General features: G+C 40.6%; 3 protein-coding genes across 3 annotated transcripts in view; 1 reads left to right on the forward strand and 2 right to left on the reverse strand.

The window, feature by feature from the left end:
* Positions 1–194: 194 nt before the first annotated feature.
* On the reverse strand, positions 195–6,234 carry LOC148819906 (sulfotransferase 6B1-like). The gene is made up of 7 exons (XM_088933934.1): positions 5,956–6,234; positions 5,043–5,170; positions 3,795–3,884; positions 3,322–3,448; positions 2,980–3,074; positions 1,434–1,590; positions 195–729 (listed from the first exon to the last, which is right to left on the reverse strand). The coding sequence occupies exons 1-7, from the start codon at positions 6,146–6,148 to the stop codon at positions 602–604; spliced, it is 918 nt and encodes a 305-aa protein (XP_088790060.1). The 5' UTR covers positions 6,149–6,234; the 3' UTR covers positions 195–601.
* A 244-nt stretch (positions 6,235–6,478) lies between these two features.
* On the reverse strand, positions 6,479–17,628 carry LOC148819907 (sulfotransferase 6B1-like). The gene is made up of 9 exons (XM_088934025.1): positions 17,480–17,628; positions 16,373–16,572; positions 11,880–15,607; positions 11,079–11,206; positions 10,951–10,987; positions 10,659–10,820; positions 10,323–10,417; positions 9,694–9,850; positions 6,479–7,017 (listed from the first exon to the last, which is right to left on the reverse strand). The coding sequence occupies exons 3-9, from the start codon at positions 12,070–12,072 to the stop codon at positions 6,890–6,892; spliced, it is 900 nt and encodes a 299-aa protein (XP_088790151.1). The 5' UTR covers positions 12,073–15,607; positions 16,373–16,572; positions 17,480–17,628; the 3' UTR covers positions 6,479–6,889.
* The window catches only part of slc30a6 (solute carrier family 30 member 6), a 50,890-nt gene continuing 40,684 nt past the window's right edge, over positions 17,534–27,739 (forward strand). The window contains exons 1-4 of the mRNA XM_088934024.1: positions 17,534–17,780; positions 19,291–19,337; positions 20,762–20,848; positions 24,134–24,218. Coding sequence (XP_088790150.1) covers positions 17,534–17,780; positions 19,291–19,337; positions 20,762–20,848; positions 24,134–24,218 — 466 coding nt within the window. The remainder of the gene's footprint in view (positions 17,781–19,290; positions 19,338–20,761; positions 20,849–24,133; positions 24,219–27,739) is intronic.

The following is a 27,739-nucleotide window of genomic DNA, read 5'->3' on the forward strand; positions in this document are numbered from 1 at the left end:
TTGCGTGAGAAGCAGAAGCAGTACACAGGCAAGCTCTGATTTCCTGCAGTGATTTCAAACAGCTTTTGCTGGTTTAGGGCATGATTAATTGTCCGTTTCTAAACCTGCCATTCACAAATGGTGCTTAAGCAACAACCAGATAACACGAATTAGGCTTCCACTCTTTTTAATAAAAAGAACTTTTTCAATCAATTGGGGCTTTTCCTCTTTTGGAAAAGTAACTTTTTTTATTCATCATGAAGTTTATTATTACATGTGTTTATCCAATGGAAAAGTAACTTTGACACAATGAAGAGCAGCCAGACATTACTGTAATACTTCATTTTCCATTAATCTGCATTTTTGTCACCGTAAATTCTATTTAAAATAAAAAGGTTTTACTTTTCATATATAAATTCACAGTTTCAAAAAAATCCAAAATACTCTTGAATTTATAAATCAAATCACTTCCATGCTAGTACAGTACATATATTTATGAATGTGTTAAGGTGCATGAATATTAGAAGTCCCAGTTTCCCTCATGCTCTAGCCTTCAGTCCTCCAGATCTGTCCTCCATGTCTCTCTCCAGGCGCTGGCTGGGAGCTGCTGGCCCTGTCTGCACTACTTGCAGTAGACGTCATACTGCAACCGAGCCCCCAGCTTTGTCCCGGCAAGAAACTGCTCAAACTTGGCATCCATCTCCTGGCTCTGCGCTTCGCTGAAGTGGTTTTTCCAGTCTCCCACCTCCCCTGCAGAGGAGATCACAGAAAGAAAGATATTCAGCAGCTTGTGGACCCCTCTGGATGGGAAACAGCTGATAGGTTGGTAAAAGAAGAGAGGAGTGGTGCTTTAAAGGGGTAAGATTCATACTAAAAGCACTTCTCTGAGACAAAACTTTCAAAATTGTATTTTGTACTGAGATGACACAGTTGAAAGAAATGATGCTTTTTGGGGTTCCAGCAGCCCTTTTTTACAGTACATACCTGTATAGCTCTAACTCCAAACAACACCCAACTGTTAGTAAGTCATTCTGTGGAACAGTGCTAAACGTTTTCATATACTTTATACTTTACCCATCCTCATCAGATTTGCCTGCAGACCACCCTGAGAACCCTGCAGATGCCATTACTACTGTTTGTCTTCCTGAAGGCCCTTGTTTGTTATGTGGAGAATTAAAATCAAAATAGCGCTTGCTGGTTTCCAGCTTTGCTCAAGTTAACATCACAATCAACCTTGTGTGGTACCTTTGAACTGAATTAGCCCAGGAATGACACTCAGAGCTCGTTATAATTTCTGTTCTCAAAACATGAATAAATTGAATTTTAAGACCGTAAATGCAGAAGCTAACACCAGACTGCACTTCAACTCCCTTCCTACTGCCAGATTCTTATGTCAATCCAAAACCTGAGTAGTGTACTGATGATGACACAGATACATTGCAAAACGTTTTTACCTTTCCTGAAAAAGACATTGCTCATTGGACCGTGTGAGTTCTTGGAGTTTTCCCTCATGGCTTTGAATGTGCTCTCTTGAGTGATAGTCTGGATCTGCTCCTCGCTCAGGCTGCAGTTGAAGAAACTCGCTATCTGCTGTACTGCTTCACTCAGGTTCTACATTGAAGACAAAGGCAGATAGTCACACATCTTTCAGTTACAATACTGAATCGGATTTGTTCATTTACAGGCAAAGTCATGTGGCATGTAGAATTTAGCTCTACCTGTGGATGACACTGTACTTGAATTTCCATCTAAATTGAAGAATTTGGGGGTGATATTTGATCCATGCTTGACATTTGACCCACAAGTGCAAAATATTGTAAAAACTTCATTCTTCCATCTCAGAAATATTGCCCGACTACATCCTGTATTGTCCCTGACGGTAGCAGAAAAACTGGTCAACGTACTGTATGTGTCTTTTCTAGAATTGATTACTGCAATGCCCTACTCACTGGGGTATCTAAATCCACACTGACCAAACTCCAATATGATCATAATTCGGAAAGCCACAATCCTAACCAGGTCATGTGCAAGTGTTTGAATTACTCCTGTCCTGGAGTCCTTGCACTGGCTTCCTATCAGGTTTCGTGTCGACTACAAAATCCTCATGCTCACCTATAAGGCTGTACAGGGCTTGGCACCCCAGCACCTGTCTTGATTTATTATCCTCCTAACTCCCACCTCACAACCTTCAATTACCTGACTCTGGGCTCCTGTTTGTCCCAGAAGCTTGTGTACTTTCTATAGGTGACGGGCCTTCTCTTGCTTCTCCCCAAAGCTCTGGAATTCTGTCCCCAAGAATATCTACCCTCAGCGCATCCAAATACAGACTCAATACGATTCTTCTTAAAGAAAGGCTTTTATTTAATTGTTTTATTGTCCCCGCTCCTTGCATCTCTTACTACATTTCTAGTTTACATTTCTTGTGTTTATTTGTGCTAATTTGTTCTCTCCTGTCTTTTTATACTATTTTCTTTTGTTTTAACTGTTTTTTATACTTTTCCTGCACTTTGAGAGGCCACTTTCGCAGGCACTATATAAAATAAAGTTTATTACTATAATCAGAAAGGAATTGCAATAAAAAGACCACTACTACTGCAAACCATGAACTCACTGATCCAATTTCCAAGTTTCTAAAGAACCAAGTTCAAAGAAACTAATGGCTTTTAATTATATTTTACTAATGGCTTTTAATCATATTTTACTAATGGCTTTTAATCATATTTTGCCTTGTTCTGAGTTCTTCTTTTCTTAGTTGTTGCAATGAGATAAGGCCTTTGAGCCCATCTTACTCATCTACTCTATTAGCAGCTCAGAGAATTCACTAATTTTCTAACTATACTAGAATCATTTACAGTATATAAATGGAGAGGGGCTAGGGGCTAGAACTACAATGGGTCCCTATGGCACACCACTGCTTACATCAGCCTGGTTAGAGGTTAGAGGGTATACACACAGCTAATCACCCCAGGGTTCAGCTCTGGAGTTGAGAAGCAGACTCACCTCCTTCAGGTACTCGTAAGTCACGACCATTACATTGGGATTGTCCATGTGCTCTTCCCAGGCAAGGGCGTGGTCAAAATAAGAGCCCCAGGGAACTGCCGAAAGCAAAGGAAGATCTCTTACAACAGAGAAATGAAACGCGATGTAGAGTACATGTACATCAAACAGGCCATTTACTGTACAGCAATTCGATTTTTACTGTCAATTAGTTCGAAATGCCCATGCAAGAAGGATTCACTACTGGTATGTTCTGCTCATCATGTCCAAACTGTGGTCATTTACTAATTTACTAATTAGATTTGCTATGTTGCTAATGGATCAAATTGTGATTCCTTCTATTACCTTCTCCACTGATAAAGTCTAAGAAGAACTTGTCCCAGGACTCCGCAGTTGGCAGAACAGGGTTGCCGTTGGTGAAGTGGAAGAAGGAGACAGCCGTGTCTTTAGGGTTGCGGAACACCACCAGAACCTGGGGAAAGATATCGCATTAAAGATGGTCCAACACTGGTCCAAGGTCCCAAGAGGTGCAGGCCCATCGTGCAGATCTGGGTTCTCAGTCTATGGGTCTGGGGGACCCCTGTGTCTGCTGGTTTGTGTTCCAACTGGGCCCTGAATCCCCAGTGCTGATTGGTGCCTGTATCTGAGCTGCCTGCTGCATATTGCTACTGCATCTGGTGTTGGTGGACATGTGAGCTTTCCTTTGGATCAGAATTTCCCAGCTACTGCCTCTGTGTGGTAACGGTGTAGTGGGCAGTAGGAGATGTCATCCTTCAAATGGGATATTATAGATCTCTGCATAAAAAACATTTGCTGACCTTTGTTTTCTTCTCAAAAAAGGATTTGGGAAAGTTCTGCGGCGGCATATGAGTTCCCACAACTCTTGGAGAAGGTGCTACAGCCAACGTCTGGAAGATAAAAAGACAGCAGATGAATGTCTAGATTAGAGCACCAGACACCTCCAAAGTTAGCTTAAAAGAATAATTCTCTTCTTCGGAGAACTGTGGGGTGAATACCAAAGTATCACCAACCATATTAGCTCATAATGAAACTTCCTAGTACAATGCAAGGCTGATTCTTCTTCTGATTTTAAGGTCAAAGGTAATATAGAAGATCTAAAGTGACAAGGTCACACTGCTTGTTACCTATAGCATTCAGCACAGCTGCAATTTACCCCCTCATCACATTCCGGAGCAGAAGAGGCGCAGAACTACCAAATCTTTTTCGGGGTCATTTCAGTGACATTCCTAATAAGCTTATCGCTTGCCCAAGTTATTTTTGCCAGTCACATTATCTTTTCGTCTCATTGTAATAACAACATTGTAATGTGTAGCTTCCCAAATCACCAATGCTCCCTGTGATACTTGTGAGCTTTTGTTAATCTCTTTGTCGTGGCGTGCAGAGGTGGTAGTGGCCACACCTGACCCTCTGTGCCAGTCTGTGTGGAGTTTCATTTTCTTCCCATGCTCCCCTTGTAGGTTTTTCTGGTTACTCCAGTTCTCACCTACTAAGCATAGATACTGTATGCTGGCATACAGACTTGATTTGCTGCCCTGCATTGTCCCCTCAAGGCTCATTCATATGAGGAGGGCTGCTCTCCACCTAATTACTTCCACATGGGCTGAGAGGTCTTCAGGCCTCTGTTGCCTCTGTCTGTTCTGGTTACAGCTCGTCCTTTACAATCTGGGCCCCTTTCAAGTATTACTCAATTCCAACAATCTGATCTGTCAAGCTTAATAAAGTTATGATTGAAGGGGTCCAAAGATTTTATCCTGGGGAACTCGATCGACCCACCTGACAGCTGGTTGACCATACTTCAGTTCCAAGTTCATGACAGGGGAAAATGTGCAGTGTGTTCTCAGCAACTTCTGAAGTTCCAAATACAGTGCAAGACTGCAAACCGAAGACTAGCTACTGTACATTTTTTTTTATCTCCTGTTCGTAAGAAACAATGTCTTCTGAAACAACTGAGATCCCAGCGTGGGAGATACAAATTCTGAAAAGCCTGTCAGAGGTGAAGTGTGTGAAGACATATTTTGAAATTTAAAAAACAGTTTTTCTCAAACCTTTTGTTTCGCCGGATCAAGGAATTCCAGCATTGGAGGAAACTTAGGGTGATCGTTTGGATTTTCATCCGTACGACCTGTGGCAGCAGCTACAATTTTATGCAGCACTCGTATCATCCAGTTAAACCCTGGAGTGAGACAATACAGAGTGAGCACACAGTGTTATCAGCAAAACAGCCAAGTTGAAACTGCCGATGAAACATTAACGCAGGAAAAACCCATGTACATCTTACAAGTGTTGTAGTTTAGTACTGTAGCCTACAGTAGTTTTCACAACAGGGCAGAGCTCTGGGACTGTGGAGGAATTGCCAGATAGTTCGCCCCTCCCCTTCTGCCTGCTTGCATTTCTGTGTGTGTATCCCTGCATCCTGTTGTGAATGCTGCTTTACTCGGCATATTTTATGTTCTTATTTGCAAGATGACTCTTAAAAGGTTCATTTGTTTAGGTTCAGTTTGGAAGGTAAGTGTGTTTGTTTGTTTTTAAAATAGCACGGGGACCCTTTCATTCCATGAATTCCACTTTCTCACATTCCATTCTCTCCCTCTTTTTCAGTCTCTGCTGTGAGCAGCAGTCTCACCCCCTGCTCTTGATTTAGAGAGAGAGATCTAAAGAAGGAGAAAAGTTCTGGATTTAAGGGAAATCACTGTTCTTTGACACTGAGGTTTTGCAACAGACTGTTGAGTGTATTTGTCTACTTAAAACAAGTAGTTAAGCTGCTGTTAAAAGTGTTTTTCATGCTGTGAAGAAATCCTTCAATTTGCCTATTTAAAAAAGGTGTGTTAAGTGTGTTTGTGAAAAGTGTTTTCTGTGCTGTGTGACAACACATTTTCTTGTAATCGTGTTTTGTGCAATTTTATGTTTGTTTTTTTTAAATCTGAGAGCGGGAAAGAAAAAGACTTCCTTCACACTCACCACACTTTGGGTAAGCTGCCAGCATAACGTCATCTTCTCTTGCTTCAAAAGTCTCCAGCGCTTTGAGATTCTCAGGACTGCACATGATGGTGGGATACAACAAGCCATTGTAACAGTAAAGCTTGTCTTCTTCTTTCATGTGTTTGGCTGCTTCCATCCTTTTAGTCAATTCTGTCTGAAATTCTTTGTTCATGTTGATTTTGCTTCAGAGGGCTGCAGTATCCACAGACTGATTTCAGTGTGTCTGTCTTGCTGAAGAGCCAGTGTAAAAGGCTTCACTCAGGATCCTCCTTCTGAGAAAGTAACCCCTCCCACCCAGGCAGAGTTTGCGTGAGAAGCAGAAGCAGTACACAGGCAAGCTCTGATTTCCTGCAGTGATTTCAAACAGCTTTTGCTGGTTTAGGGCATGATTAATTGTCCGTTTCTAAACCTGCCATTCACAAATGGTGCTTAAGCAACAACCAGATAACACGAATTAGGCTTCCACTCTTTTTAATAAAAAGAACTTTTTCAATCAATTGGGGCTTTTCCTCTTTTGGAAAAGTAACTTTTTTTATTCATCATGAAGTTTATTATTACATGTGTTTATCCAATGGAAAAGTAACTTTGACGCAATGAAGAGCAGCCAGACATTACTGTAATACTTCATTTTCCAAAATAATCTGCATTTTTGTCACCATAAATTCTATTTAAAATAAAAAGGTTTTACTTTTCATACTGTATATAAATTCACAGTTTCAAAATATTCCAAAATACTCTTGAATTTATATATAAAATCACTTCCATGCTAGTACAGTACATATATTTATGAATGTGTTAAGGTGCATGAATATTAGAAGTCCCAGTTTCCCTCATGCTCTAGCCTTCAGTCCTCCAGATCTGTCCTCCATGTCTCTCTCCAGGCGCTGGCTGGGAGCTGCTGGCCCTGTCTGCACTACTTGCAGTAGACATCATACTGCAGCTGAGCCCCCAGCTTTGTCCCGGCAAGAAACTGCTCAAACTTGGCATCCATCTCCTGGCTCTGCGCTTCGCTGAAGTGGTTTTTCCAGTCTCCCACCTCCCCTGCAGAGGAGATCACAGAAAGAAAGATATTCAGCAGCTTGTGGACCCCTCTGGATGGGAAACAGCTGATAGGTTGGTAAAAGAAGAGAGGAGTGGTGCTTTAAAGGGGTAAGATTCACACTAAAAGCACTTCTCTGAGACAAAACTTTCAAAATTGTATTTTGTACTGAGATGACACAGTTGAAAGAAATGCTTTTTGGGGTTCCAGCAGCCCTTTTTTACAGTACATAACTGTATAGCTCTAACTCCAAACAACGCCCAACTGTTATTAAGTCATTCTGTGGAACAGTGCTAAACGTTTTCATATACTTTATACTTTACCCATCCTCATCAGATTTGCCTGCAGACCACCCTGAGAACCCTGCAGATGCCATTACTACTGTTTGTCTTCCTGAAGGCCCTTGTTTGTTATGTGGAGAATTAAAATCAAAATAGAGCTTGCTGGTTTCCAGCTTTGCTCAAGTTAACATCACAATCAGCCTCATTTGGCACCTCTTTCAGCAACTGAATTAGCACAGAAATGACCCTCTGAGCTTTTCATCCTTTCTTTAGAAATGATTTTTTTTAACTAAACAACGGATGAATTTACAAATACAACACAAAGTAAAATAATTTACAGCTTTCATTTTTTTGATTATATTATTTTTTATATAATGGACTATTTACATCATGTCAACATGGATGGGAGGTTACCACTAGAAAAATAATCAGCAAAAACACAACAAATAACCAACAATCTAGACAAAACATTGCTTTATCCTCTTTCACAGAAGAAAATCAGGTCTCAGTGGAGCCAGAAACCCAATCCAGGCTTGCCAGTTTTTGCTAAACCTTTCTGCTTCTAACATAAGAGGTGATCTTTTCCACTATACTGTATAAATCTCTTTCACAACATTAATCCATTGTTCTTATGTTGGGGGTTCTTTAGTAAACATTTACTTGTGATAAGAATACCTAGTATAGTGTATATCAGTCCTTTACTTCCATGTAGTCAAAAGTAAAATTACCCAAATACATAGCAGAGAATTCAGATGGTATGTCTTGGTTTACTATATCATTAAGGGCAAAGTGTATGAATTTCAAATATGGTTGTATTTTTTGGTATGACCAGAATATGTGTGTATGAGTTGCTACTTGTTCTCCAAATAACCTCCAACATTGTGAACTGCTTCCTTTTTGGTTTGCTTGAAGTTTGGGACTAATAAAAAAAGGAGTCAAATTTTTCCAAGAGAAATTTCTCCAAACGTGTGAACTGGTAGAACTTTTTGAAATTTGCATATGCTCTTTTTACTGTTCTGCAGAAATTGTTTTATTATTTCTTTCTCTCACTTTATCTTAATATATTCCAGTTAATCTTTTTTCATATCTTTATTGTTATTATACAGTTTTGATATTATTTTCTTCTGGTTGCTCTACTGGTACAAAGCTATAAAATGATCAAGCAATTTATTACCTTGCTCTGTATTTGGTTGTTTTACCCAGCCATTTACACAGTGCCTAATTTGTAGGTATCTGTAGAAGTCTTTTTACTAGGTTATATTGTTGTGTTAGGTCTTCAAAGTTTTTCAGGTGATTCTGTTTCATCAAGGTACATATTGCTGTGATCTCTCTCATAGTACAGAATTTAAAACGTAAATCAGATTTTCCAAAAGGGAAATCTGAATCATAAACTATCCACCTTAATATTTTAATATCTGTCTCCAAGTCATAGTTCTTATTATTTTAAACCAGATTTTAAGCGGTACCTTTACCCAGGTTATACAGTAGGTGTTTTATATAGAGCTTCTGCCAGTGAACTATCGCCCAAAACTGTCTGTATTGGAATTTCATCTATAATCAGAGACTCCATCTGCTTCCAGTTTGCGCTATAATCTTCATCACACCAGCAGATTAGATATCTAATTAGCCTGGTAAAATGATTTTGGATATGGCAAGGCTAAACTAGCCTTCTCCTTGATTCATTGCAATGTTTAAAATTTAAACCTTGGCTATTTTCCATTCCAAATAAATCTTGAAATCAATTTATCCCATTCATTAAATTGTTCTGTAGAGATCTCTACTGGAAGAGATGGAAAAAGGTATAATAATAATGGTAGAACATTCATTTTAATAACTTCCACCAATAGGTAGCAACCTCCAGCCAGCTAGGTCCTCTTACGGGTTAAAGGGTCAAAATGTGAATTAAACAATTTTGACAAATCTTTTGAGAAATTTACTCACAAATATTTAACAGATGTTGATAGTCAGTTTACCTAAACTTTTCTTTTAAAAGATCTGTTGGATTATAATTATAAACACATAACCTCTGTTTTGTCTAAGTTTAGTTTGTACACTGACTTCTGACCAATCTTCTCCAGGAGATCCATAACCCCAAAAAATGATTCGGTAGGATTATCCAAATACAAAAGGACTGCTATCTTGTGTTCTTGTCCTTTGACTTTTATCCTCTTAATTCTTGGGTTTAGTCTAAACTCTGCCAGGGGTTCTATGTATAAAGAGAACAGGTGAGGTGACAGGGGACATCCCTGCCTTGTACCTGTTTTTAAGCTGAATATAAAAGAGGAAGCTAACTCCAGACCTCTCTTCAACTCCCTTCCTGCTCCTAGTTTCTTATGTCTATCCAAGAAGTGAGCCAGGTACTCATGATGACTCAGATACATTGAAAAATGTTTTTACCTTTTCTGAAAACGACATTTCTCATTGGACCATGTGAGTTCTTGGAGTTTTCCCTCATGACTTTGAACGTGCTCTGTTGAGCGATAGTCTGGATCTGCTCCTCACTCAGGCTGCATTTGAAGAAACTCGCTATCTGCTGTACTGCTTCACTCAGGTTCTACATTGAAGACAAAGGCAGATAGTCACACATCGTTCTTGTCCAGGCAAAGTCATGTGACCTGCAGAATATAGACAGCCACTTTCATCTGAACATAATCACAATAACAGAACCGTTACTACTGCGAAATTGATCCACGTTTCCAAGATTCTAAAGTACCAGGTTTAAAGAAATGGAATGGATTTTAATGATATTTTGCTTTGTTCTGATTTTCATTGTTTTCTAGGTTGTTGCAACAAGGGGGGAGGGCTTTCAGCCCATTTCACTCATGCAGTCATTTAGTAGCCCAAATAATTAACTAATTTTCTAACTATACCAGACTTTACTGTTACTTATTGATATAGATGAGGAGGGTCAAAAGAATGGGTCCCTGTGGCACCCCACTGCTTACATCAGCCTGGTTAGAGGTTAGAGGTTATACACACAGCTAATCACCCCAGGGTTCAGCTCTGGAGTTGAGAAGCAGACTCACCTCCTTCAGGTACTCGTAAGTCACGACCATTACATTGGTATTGTCCATGTGCTCTTCCCAGGCAAGGGTGTGGTCAAAATAAGAGCCCCAGGGAACTGCCGAAAGCAAAGGAAGATCTCTTACAACAGAGAAATGAAACGCGATGTAGAGTACATGTACATCAAACAGGCCATTTACAGCAATTCGATTTTTACTGTCAATTAGTTCGAAATGCCCATGCAAGAAGGATTCACTACTGGTATGTTCTGCTCATCATGTCCCAACTGTGGTCATTTACTAGTTTACTAATAGATTTGCTATGTTGCTAATGGATCAAATCGTGATTCCTTCTATTACCTTCTCCACTGATAAAGTCTGAGAAGAACTTGTCCCAGGACTCCGCAGTTGGCAGAACAGGGTTGCCGTTGGTGAAGTGGAAGAAGGAGACAGCCGTGTCTTTAGGGTTGCGGAACACCACCAGAACCTGGGGAAAGATATCGCATTTAAGATGGTCCAACACTGGTCCAAGGTCCCAAGAGGTGCAGGCCCATCGTGCAGATCTGGGTTCTCAGTCTATGGTTCTGGGGGACCCCTGTGTCTGCTGGTTTGTGTTCCAACTGGGCCCTGAATCCCCAGTGCTGATTGGTGCCTGTATCTGATCTGCTTGCTGATTTTGTCTTTTTTTTCTGCACTGCACTTTATATGTACTGTAATGTGGTTAGAGCAGCACCACAAATCCCAGATACTTTTCATGGCTCCAAACCAAGGATTCCCTACGATTTTGGTTTTGTTTTCCAGCATGGATGGCAAAACAGGGTGACTGTTTGGTGACTCTGGATTTTCATTTGCACGACCTGTGGCAGCAGCTACAATTTTATGCAGCACTCCTTCCATCCAGTTAAACCCTGGAGTGAGACAAGACAGAAGACTGAGAAAACAGCATTATCCTTAGCAACAGTCCAAGAAGAAACACCTGATGAAACATTAACACAGGAACAACTCAATAAACTTCTTAACAATAAGAAGTTTTAACCAATTGCCTTCTCCAGGCAATAAGACTGCTAAATAGCCAACCTGCAGCTCCTTTAGCAAATCACCCGTAATGGCTACATGGACATATAATTTTCACTGTATTCTGCATCCTGCACTACTTGGACATACTGTAATGTATTGCATACACCATGGACACATAGCAGCTTATTTATATTATATTTGCTCTTTCCTGTGTGTGTCCCTGTCCCATATTTTATGGTCATATTTGCAAAATGACCCTTGGAAGGCATGTTTATGTTACAGGTAGAATGGGTCTGTTAAAATCCGTGATCCATATCTCTCCCTTATTTTCACTCCCGTCTCACCTCCTGTCCTTGTTTTAGATATAGAGAACTAAAAAAAAGAACAAGTGCTGGATTTAATGATCAGCACTGTTCTTTGATGCATCTGATAGTACATTTTATTTCTCCCATTTGAAAGAGTATTTAAGCTGTGCTTCATTGTTAAAAGCATATGGAGTGTTGTGATATGATTCTTTTACTGTACGTTTCTCTCTTCAATTTTAGAGACTCCTTTCACACTCACCACACTTTGGGTAAGCTGCCAGCATAACATCGTCTTCTCTTGCTTCAAAAGTCTCCAGCGCTTTGAGATTCTCAGGACTGCACATGATGGTGGGATACAACAAGCCATTGTAACGATAAAGCTTGTCTTCTTCTTTCATGCGTTTGGCTGCCTCCACCTTTTTATCCAGTTCTGTCTGATCTTGTCTACTCATGTTGTTTTTGCTTCAGAAGAGTCAGTATGTACAGACTGATTTCAGTGCGTCTACCTTGCTGAAGAGGCAGTGTAAAAGACGAACTCAGCGATCCTCCTGGTGAGAAAAAAAACCCTCCCACCCAGGCAGAGTTTGTGTGAGAAGCAGTTTTCCTGGCTGCCAACAGTCAAAGTCTATATCCTGCAGTGATATGAAACTGTACTCGTTGACATGATTAATTCTAGATTTCTAACCCTGTAGTTCACAGATATGTTTATAATGTACCACAACAGATTGCAACAGTTAAACCCCTACTCATTTTTGTAATCACATGGGACTGTTCCTCTTTCAGTAAAGTTACTGTGCCACAGTAAAGAACAGCCAGAAACTGCTGGGTAAATGGATGATATTGCATTTATTTCACAGTTTCATCACAACTAAACTATGCAAGCAGTTTACTGGAAAAACATTACATTTCTAAACAGCTCAGCTGTGATGGTAATGTTTCCCTGCAGCTAACACCCTAACGTGATGATCATGGTCAGTGCAGACTGGGCATTACGAATACATGTGCCATGGTTTCAGAGATGGCACAGCAGCTTTTAAAGTCTTGCTGAAGTCTGTTCAGTTCTTCAGCTGCGAAGATGTCATTGAAAGGGGTTACTCTACATGACAAAAAGGGGCCAAGAATAAATGCTGTAATGAATAAATGAATCATACCAAGGGGCTTCGCTTATGGGAGGAGACCCACCCGGGTGACACATGGCAGCTGTCATGCAGCTGCAGTCCCAGTGCACAGCAGATCAGGTGCAGAACAGAACCGTGGAGTCTTTAATTACCGAGCAGTTCGGACTCTTTCCAAGATTGACTCCTCTGACAGCTGAGCGTCCTTGGTCACCATACTGAGACCTTGATTCCGAAGATCCAGTCCAGGATCTCCCATCGCAGGACTGATGAGGCCCAAGCCTGACTTAATTCTCAGATTTGACCAGAGCAGGTTACAAGTGATAACACTGCTGTCAAAGATATAGTCCAAGCAGGGAACTGTGTCAGCGTGCACTGGCTGCAAAGGAATAAGTAAAGGTCTATTCCATGCTGAAAAGAGAAGGGACACAACATTTCGGCTGTGGAGCCTTCTTCGGATGTGTTCTTCAGCATGCGGTCAAATTGAACAGACCTCCTCCTGTACTCCTGTACAAACAAGCACCCTTTCTGCATGGGACACAAGGCACACACCTGAAGAGACATTGTGTCTCTTTTTTTTCAGCACGGAATAAACCTTTACTTCTTCCTTTGTCAAAGATACTGTATATATTTCTCTTGCAAGACTTGGGTATATACTGTAATATTCTAAATTACAAGCTCGAATTGCAGCTAATGGCTTGAGTTAACACTACATTATTGAATACTAATAACGGAAGCACTTTATTTGCAAAACTTGCTTGTCATTGCATGCTAACAATAACTAGCATTACTTTTGAGACAAGTCCTTTTATTAGGGCAAAGACCACACCTGAAACACTACACCTTTATATAACCTGCTTAAGCCTCATCCAGGGCCTCCATCTGAATAATAGCCCTTTCAGCAATGCAGGCACACAATGCGCTCATCAGAAGAAGCTAGCTGTATCTTCCACAAATATGCTGGGACTGTTCTTTTGTGGGTAATCCTAAGTACCATGCATTTCTATGCATTGTTCACACTTTATAAGACATGAGGTCATTTATACTGTAGGTTGTGTACTAAATGGGCATTTCACAAATGATTTCAGTAAGGCATTGCAAAATCTTTAAATAAATCTCAGCTGAAATTTTGTAATATGAGCTTGTGCATGACAATGCAAGTTACATTAAAGGAAGGTTTCCATTCTTTGTTGCAAAATCACCCTTTTAGTGATAATGAATTGAAAGGATTTTAAATTGAGCAATTTCCTGTTTTTCAGATTTTTAGACACTGCTGGTCGGGGAAACCCATTGTTACTCACTGTGACCCCTGTGTCAGCAGAGGGAGAGGGTTGGTGGCAGGGTGGAGCAGTGGCTCTGTGGCTCAGAATCTCCACCTGTGGCTGGAAGGTTGCTGGTTTGTATCCCACAGCCGGCAGAGGAATCCTACTCCGTTGGGCCCCTGAGCAAGGCCCTTAACCCCAGCTGCTCCAGCGGTGCTGTACAATAGCTGACCCTGCGCTCTGACCCCGAGCTTCTCTCCCTGTCTGTGTGTCTCATGGAGAGCAAGTTGGGGTATGCAAAAAGACAAATTCCTAATACAAGAAATTGTATATGGCTAATAAAGTGATCTGATCTGATCTCAGGTGGTGCACGCTATCCTACAAGTGCACTTCCCACAGTGCAGGTCTGATGTGAGCTCAGATGTGGCTGCACAGGGTCAGCGCCATGACCTCACAGGTCTCCACGACATCACATTGGTCAGCACTGTCCTGCATGATCATCATGTCCTGGCCTTCTCAGGCCCAGACCCACCCAAACCAGGCCCCCAGTTTTGTGCCACTGCATGAGAAATTGGGGCCCTGGTTTGGGTCACAGTATGCTACAGACATAACCCAGGGTCAAAGTGAACAGAAGTCGTCCTGTACTTCAAACAAGCACCCTTTCTGCTTGGGACACTAGACGGCCCATAGTGTCACCTTTAACACTTATTTAATTGCCCTTGATAGCACCAACAGTTTGATAAAGAATTATGTACAGTTTTAAGAATACTAGCGCTCAGCCTCAATAAACAAGATCATCACAAGTTAATTATTTATTTTAATTAATTGTTATGAACTGCAAAGTCTATTTGAAGGTGGCATGGTGGCGCATTTAACAATGTTGCTTCACAGCACTGGGGCCCTGGGTTCAATTCCTGGGGTGCTATCAGCATGGAGTTTTTATCCGGAGTGACGGAGAGAAAAATCACTCCTTTGGATAAGGTGTTGGATGTTATTAACGTCAAAGAGCCAGGTAAGGGCTAAGACGGCAGTAAGTTAGTCTATAAAAACAAACTAGGTGTTTCAGGTTATGGCAGGGCACAATAATGTTCGTCACAGCACAACCTGTCGTGTAAATACTGTATATCTAAGAGGGGGTACAGCGTTTGGTTATATCAACAAATATGACAAGACCGCATCATTTTGAAATGAACACAGGTTCTTCAAGCAGTTTGCGCTTATAACTGACAGTAGTTACTCCATCCAGATGTTACACACCTAAAATTCCAGTCTCTTATTAATAATATTTTGCTAGTGAAATACCACATCTCAGTTTAACTGGCGTGCATTCGACTTAGTGCGTAAGACTGTCAGACTGCCAATTTATCATACACTGAACCTGCCTGTTTAAGGACCTTTCATTATTAGAACGGTAGATGCGATAGATGTCTTCCCTGTACTTGCGTGTGTTTCCTCCCACAGTCCAAAGACATTCTAGAAGGTTAACTTACTTCTGGGGAAAGTGTGTGGGTTTGTGTCTGTCTGCCCTGCAATGGACTGATATCCTGTCCGGGGCCTAATCCACCTTGCACCCATTGCTTGCTGGGATAGGCTCCGGCTCCCCTGAGACCCTGTATAGGATAAAATGGTGAGAAAATGGATGAAGGGATGTGTACTTTATATAGTGTGAAACAGACCTTTTTCACACAACAGCTGTGCCACGCTTTAGGTCCAAAATGGTGGTGGTCAGAGAAAAGTGCCTAAAATACTTTGGCTACAATGCACCTAACGATTTGTAACACAGCACTTGCACTCCTTATAATGCTTTTTCCTTAACCTAACTTCTTACATACAGCACTCATGGAACACTGTGTGCTCAAAGTCAAATTCAGCAGTTCCTTTAAAGAAATGAGGACCATGTCTACAGTAACCAGTTAACCAGCAGATAAGTAACCTTTGACTTGTTACAGATAAACATCTCTACATACAGTAGTAAACAAGTGGGTGTGTTCTCCTAGCACAGATAACAACTTTTCATCTCTTATTGACTTAGCTGTGTCAGCATGATAGTGCATTGTTATACATTATGCAATCACAGGCGTTTTTTAGACATTTGTTTAGACAGTGCATTGAAGTGTGCTGTCCAAGAAAGGCGCTATATAAAATGAAGTTTGATTGACTGAAAGTGAACCGAAAGCACCACAAAAACTAAACTATAGGTGATCAGTGAAAGTCCAGAAAGGACCTGCTAACTAAGGGACCTCAGAAGAGACCTATTGCCTCCATTCTTGGGTTTTGTTAGCTCCTTGACATTAAGGTATGTTTACGAAATTCCATAGGCTGATAGTATCACAGAAAGTTGCGTTTCAGGAATTTATACTGGTCAAATCACCTACCTGGGTTAAAGGTTAAAGCTTGCACCACCACATTGACATCGTTTTGCAAAGTCATCCTGAAAATACACACATTTTTGTTCCACAGTGCTGACTTGCTCCACATCATAATCCCAGGTAAAACTGGCAGACATTTAATGGCATAGATCTGCCTAGAGACAAAGTAGTTATAGCAAAGAGTTTTTTTTAATTTCAGTAGAGGTCTGCAAAACAAAAATAAGAGCAGAATTATGTGCACTGTTGCAAAAACTTTTGAAAGTGGCTCTGTTCACCGTTGTATAACCAGGTACAGGGGTAGCTAGCCTGGTATGTACAACTGCCCCTTGTCCTGCGGAGCACATGGCTGATGTTTTCTGACACGCCTCTTCGCCAAGCTGTTTAATGTTCATGTAGAGCCAGGGTTCCTTCCAGTGGTCAAATTGTCTATCGCAAACATTCACTGATTCACACTCCCCGATTCACACCTGACTACCCCATCCGTTCTCGTTCGGATCTAAGGAGGTAATTTAATCCTGAGCTGTTTCTTAGATCACTGATTTCTGTGAGGGTCAGACGACATCAAAGTAGCATAAAGCCCTACCGCTGTTAGATTCAAATTTGCACAGAAGACAATTTAAAGAAGGGCCACCAAAATGATTCTCTCATTTTAAAGGATTGTATCATCCAGACATTTTAAAATAACTGAATCTCTTCTGTACTGGCCAGAGGGGATTATAAGGGCATTGAATTAAATCAAAAATGTGAAATCTGGAAGGTACTAAAAAAGCATGATAGTGGGTGTCTGGAACATGCTGCCAAGAACGTGTTTGCAGCACGTGTTTAGCATTTTGTACAAAAGCTCATCGCCGCAATACTTGCTTGTTCTTGTGGAGATAATACACGCTCGTCTTTACACCTCGAAAATCTCGGTTCATGATCTCAGGCATAGTAGTTATACACACAACACACAACATTTCGGCCGTGGAGCCTTCTTCAGGTGTGAAGGCAAAATTTCACACCTGAAGAAGGCTCCACGGCCGAAACGTTGTGTTTTCTTTCTTCTCTTCTCAGCAGGGAATAAACCTATTGCTTCTTCCTTTGCAGCCTACGCATGCTGCCGCAGCTACCCACCTGAACTACTGTACATTTACTGCTTCGTGTTTTCTCCGCCCGTCGAGGCCGTTGATGGTTTTTTGTCCCACTGTGCTGCCCGTCGCCGGCAGAGTGTTGTTGCTGGAGGAATCCAAGATGGCGATGGACAGTATGTCCACGTCCTCAGTGGGGCTCCCCTACCAAACTTCTGGGGATTACTACCCCAGAAAGCTCGGGCCTAAACCTGACGTGGTACCTTCCGGAGTGACGGAGAGAAAAATCACTCCTTTGGATAAGCCTGATATGGTGGTGTTGGATGTTATTAACATCAAAGAGCCAGGTAAGGGCTAAGACGGCAGTAAGTTAGTCTATAAAAACAAACTAGGTGTTTCAGGTTATCGCAGGGCACAATAATGTTCGTCACAGCAAACTCTGTAATGTAAATACATCTAAGAGAGGGTACAGGGTTTGGTTATATCAACAAATATGACAGGACCGCATCATTTTGAAACGAACACAGGTTCTTCAAGCAGTTTGCGCTTATAACTTAGTTACTCCATCGAAATGTTACACACCTAATATGCCATATTCTTATTAATAATGTTTTGCTAGCAAAAAAAACAAATCTCCGTTTAACTGGCGTGCATTCGGCTTAGTGCGTAAGACTGTCAGACTGTCAATTTGTCATAGACTGAACCTGCCTGTTTAAGGAAATTATAAAAACGGTAGATGCGTGCAGTCAGTTGTCAGCGAGAATTTACTAGTATTAGATTGCAGTCAAGCTGTCAGACGGTTACAAAAACAAATCCTGCATTCCGCAAAAACAAATTTCTGCTGTCACTTGGTCTAGGAAAATATCGTGTCCGTGCTCCTCTGTAACATGTCATTACGCTGCAACGTCACTGTGGGAAATTTCATTACCAGTAAGGAGACCCCGCCCACATAGTGCAGGTTTAAAGCAACTGCAGGGAAACACCATCTCAATGTGTTGAACACTGTGAAAATGATCAGTATGATGGAATTCGGCACGTCTCTATACGTATGTCACTCGAGTTTATTAGCAATAGAAAAGGAAAAGGAAATGTTAGGATTTGCAGTTAAAAGTGTTGAATTTCAATTAAGGGATGTTAGTCAGACTTTTATTCTATTTACCGTATTATGTACAATTCTGCTCCTCATATTCTAAACAAAGATAGTTACTCTAGAAGCAGGCTAGAGAAGAGAAATTTGGGCTTAACAGAATGTCCTACACTGATAAACTGATGACATTGAATACTTTTAGTGTTGAACAGAGAAAACTACACGTGGATCTCATCCATGTATTCAGAATCTCCAAATACATTGACAAAGTCTACCCAGAGGATCAGTTCAATCCAGGTTAATCAGTAGTGAAACACACATCAGAGGAAACCAGTCAGAACAGTTTAAATGGAGAACAGGAGTCTCCAATTGGGACAACGTTATGTGGGAGTGTGGAACAAGATCTTCACCCACGTTGTCGAAGCAAACAGCAGTCTTATTTTGAGAAGTAGCGGAATGAGTTCCTTCGATCTTTGGCTGTTGACAAAATGTCTGTTTTGTGTTTTATTTCTCTGTAGCCTAATGTAATGACTTTGTTGCCTGAGGCCAGTGATGTTCTCAGAATCTAGTAATTCTAACTTGCACAGCCCATCTCCTGTAACTTTTATCTCAGTTGTGTGTCCCAATCTTGTGTGTTGTGTCTGTGGTTTGCAAGTCTGAGCTGACGGTGTTTTAGAGCCCCACACAGCTGGTGAAAGTAGACTGTTCCTCTTCCCCTTTCCACCAAGATAACTTCTCTTTCCTCATTCCTTTCCTGCTCTGCTCTGAAGATATTCCACTACACCGGAAGAAGCAGGAGACGGACACCTATGTGTTGGTAAGTTGTTATTTACAACACTGAGCACATCGAGTGGCATCAACATATAGACTCCAGATCCTCATCAAAATATCTGATGGTAGACGTATTCTAAAAAATATTAAAGTGCTTGTATACACAAACCTCGCTCTTAACCCTTAAATCGTGGTCTATTCCCCTCATTTTCTGCTAGCGTACGAAACCTAAATGTTTAAAATCCAGGTAAGTATGGAGAAAACTTAAAAACGGCCAGGTACTTTATCTGTCTTGAATAGGAGTGGCAAAAATCCCTGCTCAATAAAAAGACATTTCAACCACAACTGGGGAGTAAAATATTTTGCACTAATTCTTGCAGAATTGGCAAATATTCCTCCCTTAGTTATATTGCAGATGCTATGCCACGTTATTTAGGTGCATTGTAGAATGTAAAACTAGCATGTTTTGCGGAAAATAAATATTTTAAAGACAATGAAATGTTTTGTTGTTTGGCTTTTGTAGTGTGTTTAGCAAAACAAAATTAAAATGCTGGTAGTGAAACATTAAAATTTACAGTGCTGCTGCAACACTGCAGTTCCTTTTTTGGTTTGTTAAATGAAGATTGTGGGTAATGCCAAAATAAAGTACTGTAGATGATTATGAACATATACTGCTGAATATATACAGTATGATACAGTAGGAGTATTATCCCTTTTCACCATGAGGTGGCACTACTATGTAAGGTGTCTGCCCTTACTTTGAGAATTACTGTCCTGCAGAAATGCTGTACACCTATTTGTTTGCAGTGCAGGTTTATAAAAAAAGCGAAGACATCACGTTTTCCTTTTTTGACAAACATATCCTCACCTTCGGCACAAATCTGCCAAGAACAATTGCATTAGGAGCACTCTTATTAGATAAGACTAATGAAATTGCTTTGAAGTAACCTCAAGTCATGTTGACTTTCTATATAAAAAGTCTTTATTTTCACTGATAATACCTATCAGGAAATTTGAATAGGTATGAAGCCTACATGAAAGTGTGTCTCAACACCTGGCGTTTTCAGTTACAATAAGTAATATTATGTAAAACTTTTTAATATCCATGTAAAAAATCTTAACTTTCAACAGAAACACTAATCTGATTACTTTGATTTACTACATTTTACAACTGTAAAACTTTAATTAAAATAGATTGATGTTGATAGGGATAACAGGATGCTAACTGAAAAAAAGTGTTTTTACTTTTGTAAGGCTAACTTTCAGTTAGACAGTGGAATTGTCTTGTGTAGCACCCCCTTTGAAGTGGGTCTGGACTGTAGAAGCCAAATATTCATACAACAGATAAGAAAGTGCAAAAGCTTTGGCAATCATAACCACTGTGTGCTTCATAGTTTCTGAATTATATGAAGCCTTTTGAGGCAGGTGACATACTGGTTTTAATAAAAAAAATTGTAATTGTTTTCCCAGGGAACCATCCATCCTTTTCGTAAATCACAGAGATCATTCTTTGGGAAGTTTTATCAAGAATTCTGCTTGGTGGCTGGGGACAGAAGAGTAAGCAGATTTTTCATTTTTTTTTTAGAATATCTTCTTTGTAACCTGCTTAGAGCAATAAAAATATGCTACAGTACCTGCTTACAATAAACACAATATGACATGAATAACAGCTGCAATAGAAACCTTATTATGGGCAGTATGATTTTTTATTACTGTAACATGAAGATCTTTAAATCTGTGACAAAGTTAGTAGCATATTCCTTTGCTTTTTAACAGGGTATTGATCAACGTAATGTAACATTATTCCTTATTTCCCATTAATGTATGCATAATTCATTCCTCTTTCCTTAGCTTGTTGCTTCCTGTTGGTGAATGTAATTTTCTGTGCAGTATTATGGTCATCTTTTAAACCAGTCAAATATCACATTTTAAGACATTCACATAATCCAATTTATTTGGAAAGATTTGAAATGGTATTAATCTGTCATAATACAATGCCATGCACACCATTCTTAATCTCTCCTTTCTGAAAGGTTTCCTGTAAGCCTTGTTTACTGTAGAGTATCCCTTAAAAGCAATAATATGTAGAAAGGCATTGGAGATGTAAGATATGGGAAAATATAGGTATGGCACTTCATACAATCCATTTAGCACAGCAAGAGGACATTTACAACAAGATTAGAATGCATTGATTAAAGGAACAAAACAAATGTAAGGATTAGATTAAATAATGTGAAAACTCTAATTACATTTCTGTAGACAAGTTGCTATAGAAGAGGCAAATGTGCCTGAAGATTTGCTGGATTATAGGTTTTATGTATACCTATAAATAGGGCCTGAATTCATAAATACGTGATAAGTGGTGTTTAAATTCACTAGCAGAAACCCACATTTTAGGACTCCGCTCATGCTGAGCTGCTTGCTGGGCGTCCTGGAACGTCTCCAGGTTACGTTTGCCTCATCTGACATGAAAAGCCAACATTCCTAGAACCCAGTCGCACTGCATTAGCTATCTGGGAGCACTGGTCTAGGAGAATGTGGAGTCCACTGTCCTAAGTGGCAGATTTAAAAGAGGGAAGTTTGTTTTAAGTGCTGAACAGGCTTCTGCACTTGCAGGGAGTTAAAGGGAAATCAGATTGGGGTGACCTCTTTCGTTGGGACTTCGCCCTGGTGTCTTCTTATTGACCGAGTGCCAGGTGGAGTGTGCAGAAGGTGAGCTTTGTCCAGCAGGGCTCAACATCTCTGCAGCTCCCACTAATGTCCTCCAGGAGCAAGAGGCTCTAGCCATGAAGATCTGATTCAAATATGTGAAAAGGAAACAGAAAATGACACTGGTTCTGAAGAATTGCCTTCATTCGTTAAGTGTTCAGAGACAATGCAATGCGCTGAAGAGGATTCCTCTTTTAAGATTATGAACTGCAAGACATGTTCACAGCCTTTACCCTCAATGCAGATTCAGGGGTTGAAAGGGGGTGATTTCAGTTTACTGTTAATACACGGTCTTCTAATGAGTGCAGCCATCCAGAGATTTTGCTGATAACGCAGCAACCGTTTTTTAAGAGCATTTACTGTACTTGATACTAGCAATACTGATGCATTGCAGCACAGTGACCTTTTGGTAAGAATATGTTGGGTTCAATCCCCTACTTAGGAATTATCTGGATGTGATCCATCTGTCAGAAACTTAGCACAGTATGTGATGCTGCTCAGCTATTGGAGAAGCCTGTGTCACTGTGCTCACATTGAGTATAATGAAGTGAAAGATACAGCAGCTATTGACAGAGACCAGCAGGGACTCCCATCATGATGTTCTTGCTGACCTAGAATTAAAACCAATGAGAGTGATTTTTCCTCTTGGCTGTAATTGTATTGGCAGCCTTAATTGCTCATTGCAGAGAAAAGTCCAAAACTAGCTGTAATCCAGAAGGCAAGGAAAAAAAACAAAGCAACAGCAGTGACGAAAAAATGGTTTGTCTTACAACTCTGTGAATGTATTTATGTAGCATGTTCACATGCAGCTACTTAATTTTTATTTTCTTCATTTTACACGGACAGAAATTCCATGGAGAAGTGTTTAATACTGCACTATATTCAAGTAGTAAGGTGCAACTACTAGCTCTACTGCCTCACTGGTTTTGGATTCAGTTCTGGCCTGGGATGCATTCCATGTGGCGCTTGCTCTCCACTCCACTTCTCTGTGTTATTTTGTGCTCTGCTTCCTTCCCACAATCCTATGACATGCTGCCCAAGAAAACTGGTGTCTCTAAACATGCATGAGTGAGTGAATGAATGTGTGTATCTTACAATGGACTGGCATCCCATCTCGGGTGGCATCCCACTGCATCCAATGCCTTCTAGGGTGGACTCAGGCTTCCTGTGACTTTTTAAGGGTAAAGCATTTACTGCGAAAATGGATTTCTGCATTTTAGTACTAATACATTCATTCACTACCAGTTCTTGTACTTACATCTGTTGTTTTCTAGTAGTAAAGTATAAGGTTGTAACACTGTCGATGTGCATCTGCTGTTTGCTGACCGTACTGCTGTCTCTCACACTGCTTTTGCTCCCTTGTCTCCTGTGGATGTAATCTGCAGGAGTTGATTGACACCTGGAATGTAAACAAGCCACCGTATTAACAAGGTCACAGCGTGCTGCCGATGCGTTCCAGCTCCGTTTTGTCCCTTTTCCCCTCTGTCTAGTGCGAAACAGCATTTAAGCACTATGGAAGCAAACTGCAAGGCATGAACATTGCTGGAGGCCCACATATTTCATTTCCCATCGCTGTACAGGCTCTGATCTTGTCACCGGTTATCACAGCTTCTGTCATAATACTGCTTACCGCCTGTAATTGTGTGTTTCACAGTGGTTTAAAGATCTTGATTGCCTTCAATTTGAAGTGACAGGTCAAATACTAGTTTTCAGGCTTCTGTGTATCTGCTTCATAAGCTACAGCAAAGATGTATTTTCCCCTGATGGAGAAAATAGTCAGGAAGGAAGTTAATGTGTATTATGTAGACATATCCACATCAATTATTAGCAAGTGATTATTTTTGGAGCTATTGCTGCACATTTTGTGAAGGAAGTCAACAATGCTGTGTGATTGGCACCCATCGTTTTTTTATAACATGCAAGAATTTTTGATGGGCTTCATGAACCCAGCATGTGTTGTTCAATATCTGTTTGAAAAAGGATTATTTTAAATATATGAACATCTTTCTATATGCAACTTTGTATTTTTTTCCAACACAAGATATGCACTGCCTGAATGATGATTAAAGACTGTGAGAATTTCCCTTGAATAATCTGTTGTGTAGTTGACTTGTTTATTTCTTTTATTTTCAGTCATGGAAGATCTTGATGTTTTGTTTTTTTAACTTAATCTGCACTGGATGTCTCCTGATGTGGTGCAGTTCTACCAATAGCATGGGTAAGTGACTACAGTATTCTAGGACATATATCTTAATGCTTTTATTTAGCTGTATTATTTTTTCCCCACAGCTTTATGAATGTTTGCTAAAATAAAATTATTGCCTTTCAGCATTTATATATGTTTAGCAGATGGCCTAATGCAGGGTATGTTGCAGTTACATCCACTTAATAAGTAGATTAGTGAAACAGTTGTTAAAATAAAGCAAAGAAAATAAATCACAAAGTTTCATTATAACTGCCTATCAATAATACTGTGCAGAGGCTTCCAGAGAGGCCCCCCAACACCCAGGAGAACTCACCCAACCATAAGTTGAGTTCTCCTGAATCCAGGTGCTGCGGGTTCGAGCCTGGGCCGAGTCACTTTGACCGAGGTTCCCCGAGCAGCTGCACACAGCTGGCTGAGCAGCAAAGGGAGGCTGGGGAGAGTCGGCCAGGGTCCCCTTGGCTCTGGATGCCACAGCGGCCGCTGTCGGCGAGTGTCGCCTGGGCCATGTTAAAGACGAGCGGCTCAGGGGGGTCCGTCCGCACCTCCCCATTCTCCCCTGTGTGCGGCCGCGGGTTCGAGGCCTGTAGCTGGGACTCGTGTGGAATTTGGCAATTCCAAAATTGGGTGGGTATAGCAAAAAAAATAAAGCTGATTATAAATGTGAAAAAAGATATAGATAATAGATTAATATTATAACAGAGCTGATCATTAAAGAGATTAAGTGCAGGCACCTGGCAGTGATGTACTTACAATGAAAGTCTATAGAAGGAATAATAGAACATCATAAAGTGCATTATAGGTACTGTACTTTCTACTCCCACTGTATATGCAGATATAGTGTATTCAGTATAAATAGGATACAGAGTGTATTGGGCATTGATTACAAGCAGTGCATCAGATTAGGGGAGCTGCAGTACACGGTGGCTTTGCTGTACTCATTAGCAAGCGATGGCTGAAAAAGGGAATTGCAGTAGTGGCAAAGCAGGTGTAGAAATAGGTGAGTCTTTTTCATAGAGGGCAAAAATCTTGTACAGTATGTGTGCATTTCAAGGAGAGATTTTCAGCTACTTTTGTTGTTGGCAAATGTTTGAATTTTAATGTAGGCACAAAGTGTGGGGTTGTTTTGCTAGATCAGCCATAAAACCCATAAAACTCAAATTTTCTTTAAATCATTGCCCTTGAAAACTGATCACAAAGGGTATGCAGTGATATCTTTATGATTACCTTCCACAGAAAATGCAAATAGCACTGTAAGCTGTTTCTTGTCATTGATGGGGAAAAAAATGCCAAGCCTAGATGGATCAGAAGAAATTGTATGTGAGCACCCACTAGTGGTCAGGGTGGCAAAGAAAATCGAGAACACCGTACCATAGTGATTCATAAAGAATTAGAATTTTCTATTTCAAAGAGTTGACTTATTTTCTTTGAAGTTCAACAAAGCATACAATAAAGGTCAAACATCTATGATCGTTTCCCAGGGGTATTTTCTTGTAGGAGTTGTAGTAGAATAACCTTTCCCACATTGTAATTCTGATAAGAAAATAATTGATAACATTAAGAGTGGCCCATGTACTGTATTGCTCTTTTATCATGTTTTGTGTGACTGTGGTATAGGTGTATACCTCTACTTATTTTAAATCCTCATTCGTTCCTTTGACCTGTCTGGCTCAGTTGTTTCATAAATTGTGTCCAGGGACTTGAGGCTGGTTGTGATGGGAGGTTTCAAGCTGAAAGTCAAAGCAGGATGAAAGGAGTGAAGTCATAGGACATGCGTCTGTTTGTGCATAAGCATTTTAGCAGGTTTATAAACATTGCATGTTTTTAAAAAGGACAGAATTAGCTTTGAGAGTTGACGTGACTGATATTGTACCTCAGGTGCTTCTGTTGCCTGAATCTAAAATAGATGAGTCTACAGGAACTTGTTTGTTATTGTCAGCGCCGTGAGATCAAATTTTGCATCAATAGGTTATATTAAATTACAGGCAGATAAAAATGGGCACAGTTTAACCCAATATGAGGGTTTTTGTCAACATGTTTTCTCATTGAGATCAATGTGTATCTCAGCCCTTGTCCTAAAGCTTTCTCATAGCACACAAAAATGCAGCTAATGGCTTGTCATCTTGCAGTGAAGAGTTGTTGATGCTTTTCTAAAAGTTTTCTTGTTCTAGATTGCATGACCTGAAATGTAAATGCCAAACCTGTGAGAGCAGTTTGCTTAAATAGATTGTTGAGAAAGATAGCCTGATCTTGATTTGCAGAAATTCTTATAATTAACTGTAGATAATGCTTGATTTATCTATTGTACATACGTTCAGGGTAGGTGCTTTTTCCCTCAGTGAAGAATGAACTCTGCAGCCTGTAAGTGCTTGGTTCCTGTTCAAGCCCTGCAGCTTGACCACAGACTCCTATACCAGTGCATAACGGAGGGACATTTAGCTATCAAAACATTGGTTAACATTGCGCGACATTGTCTCCTTAACAGTGTTTTTTGCCAACACTGGTGAAAATGGAGTAACTTGGGTCTAGTCACTGACTAGATCAGGCATGTCCTAAGCGGTGTTATACCAAGCTAGGTAGAGTTGGGGCTGGTTGACTAGGGCTCGCTCAGCTCCCAGTAAAACAGACACACCTGGGGCTTTTCAGGCACATGCAGGCTTGCAGTGATAGCAGTGAGGCATGCGCCTGTCCTCCAGCTGTTGCTGGACCTCCTGTACATGGCCGCAGAGCTTGGAGCGTGTCAAAAGAAGTGAACAGCATGATGGGTGGGGTGGCTGGAGGAGCCTCATTTTCACCTTGTCAGTGTAGGGGTCCTTGCTTCCGCTGAGCAGTAAGGACTCTTTGGGTGGTTTTATAATAAAAACAAATTGGGTGATTCCTAGATTTAAATCAAAAGCACCCACCTGAGTATTAGATAGTGACCAGTGCATGTTGTGGGTGGCAATAAAAGTCGTTAGCTGCTGTCTTGCCCTGTACCTGTAATTACAAGCTACATGCATGCATCTGTTGTCGCAGTTTGCTGTCACAGAAATCTAATCAGAAATACTTTACGGTCGTATTCATGTGCAACACTTGGCTGAAGGAGAGTTTGGTGAGCTCCTTCTGAGCCCAGCCCTGGCTCAGCACTGCTGGGGTAAAGAATAGATCGCTAATTATCCCTAGTCCCCTTGGTGTAATGGCAGAAATGGATGGCATCATAGTCTGTGAGCTAGCAGCTAGGACTGTAATACAGTACTCTACAGAAGAAAACCAGCAGTTTGACTTCCCCTCCTCTCTAACATTTCTTCTAAATCGTTGCAGGTTTATAGTGGTCACTTGGGTTGAAGAGCAATTATAAACCTGAAGAGAAAATGTAACTAAGCTTTATAGGTTACTTTTTTCTCAAGCTCAAGCTTGTCTTGGTTGGGCATCATTTTCTTGTTTAAAACCTTAGCTCGGTATCACATTTTGAATGTGAACAAATCTGTTTTGTTTTAAATAAAGTTTATTGAGCTGCTGTGTAATACAGCTGGAAACATTCTTAAATGTAAATCTAT

Source organism: Atractosteus spatula, chromosome 15 (genome assembly GCF_055471065.1).
Source record: "Atractosteus spatula isolate fAtrSpa1 chromosome 15, fAtrSpa1.hap1, whole genome shotgun sequence".
Classification (NCBI taxonomy): domain Eukaryota; kingdom Metazoa; phylum Chordata; class Actinopteri; order Semionotiformes; family Lepisosteidae; genus Atractosteus; species Atractosteus spatula.

Bases quoted from the DNA above. Each gene is read 5' to 3' on its own strand.
- LOC148819907 (XM_088934025.1), bottom strand. From the start codon at position 12,072: ATGAGTAGACAAGATCAGACAGAACTGGATAAAAAGGTGGAGGCAGCC. The intron at 11,207-11,879 runs GTGAGTGTGAAA...GTCTCACTCCAG, and splicing joins GGCAGCTTACCCAAAGTGTG to GGTTTAACTGGATGGAAGGA. The intron at 10,418-10,658 runs GTAATAGAAGGA...TGCTTTCGGCAG, and splicing joins AGACTTTATCAGTGGAGAAG to TTCCCTGGGGCTCTTATTTT.
- LOC148819906 (XM_088933934.1), bottom strand. From the start codon at position 6,148: ATGAACAAAGAATTTCAGACAGAATTGACTAAAAGGATGGAAGCAGCC. The intron at 5,171-5,955 runs GTGAGTGTGAAG...GTCTCACTCCAG, and splicing joins GGCAGCTTACCCAAAGTGTG to GGTTTAACTGGATGATACGA. The intron at 1,591-2,979 runs GTGAGTCTGCTT...TCTTCAATGTAG, and splicing joins CTTACGAGTACCTGAAGGAG to AACCTGAGTGAAGCAGTACA.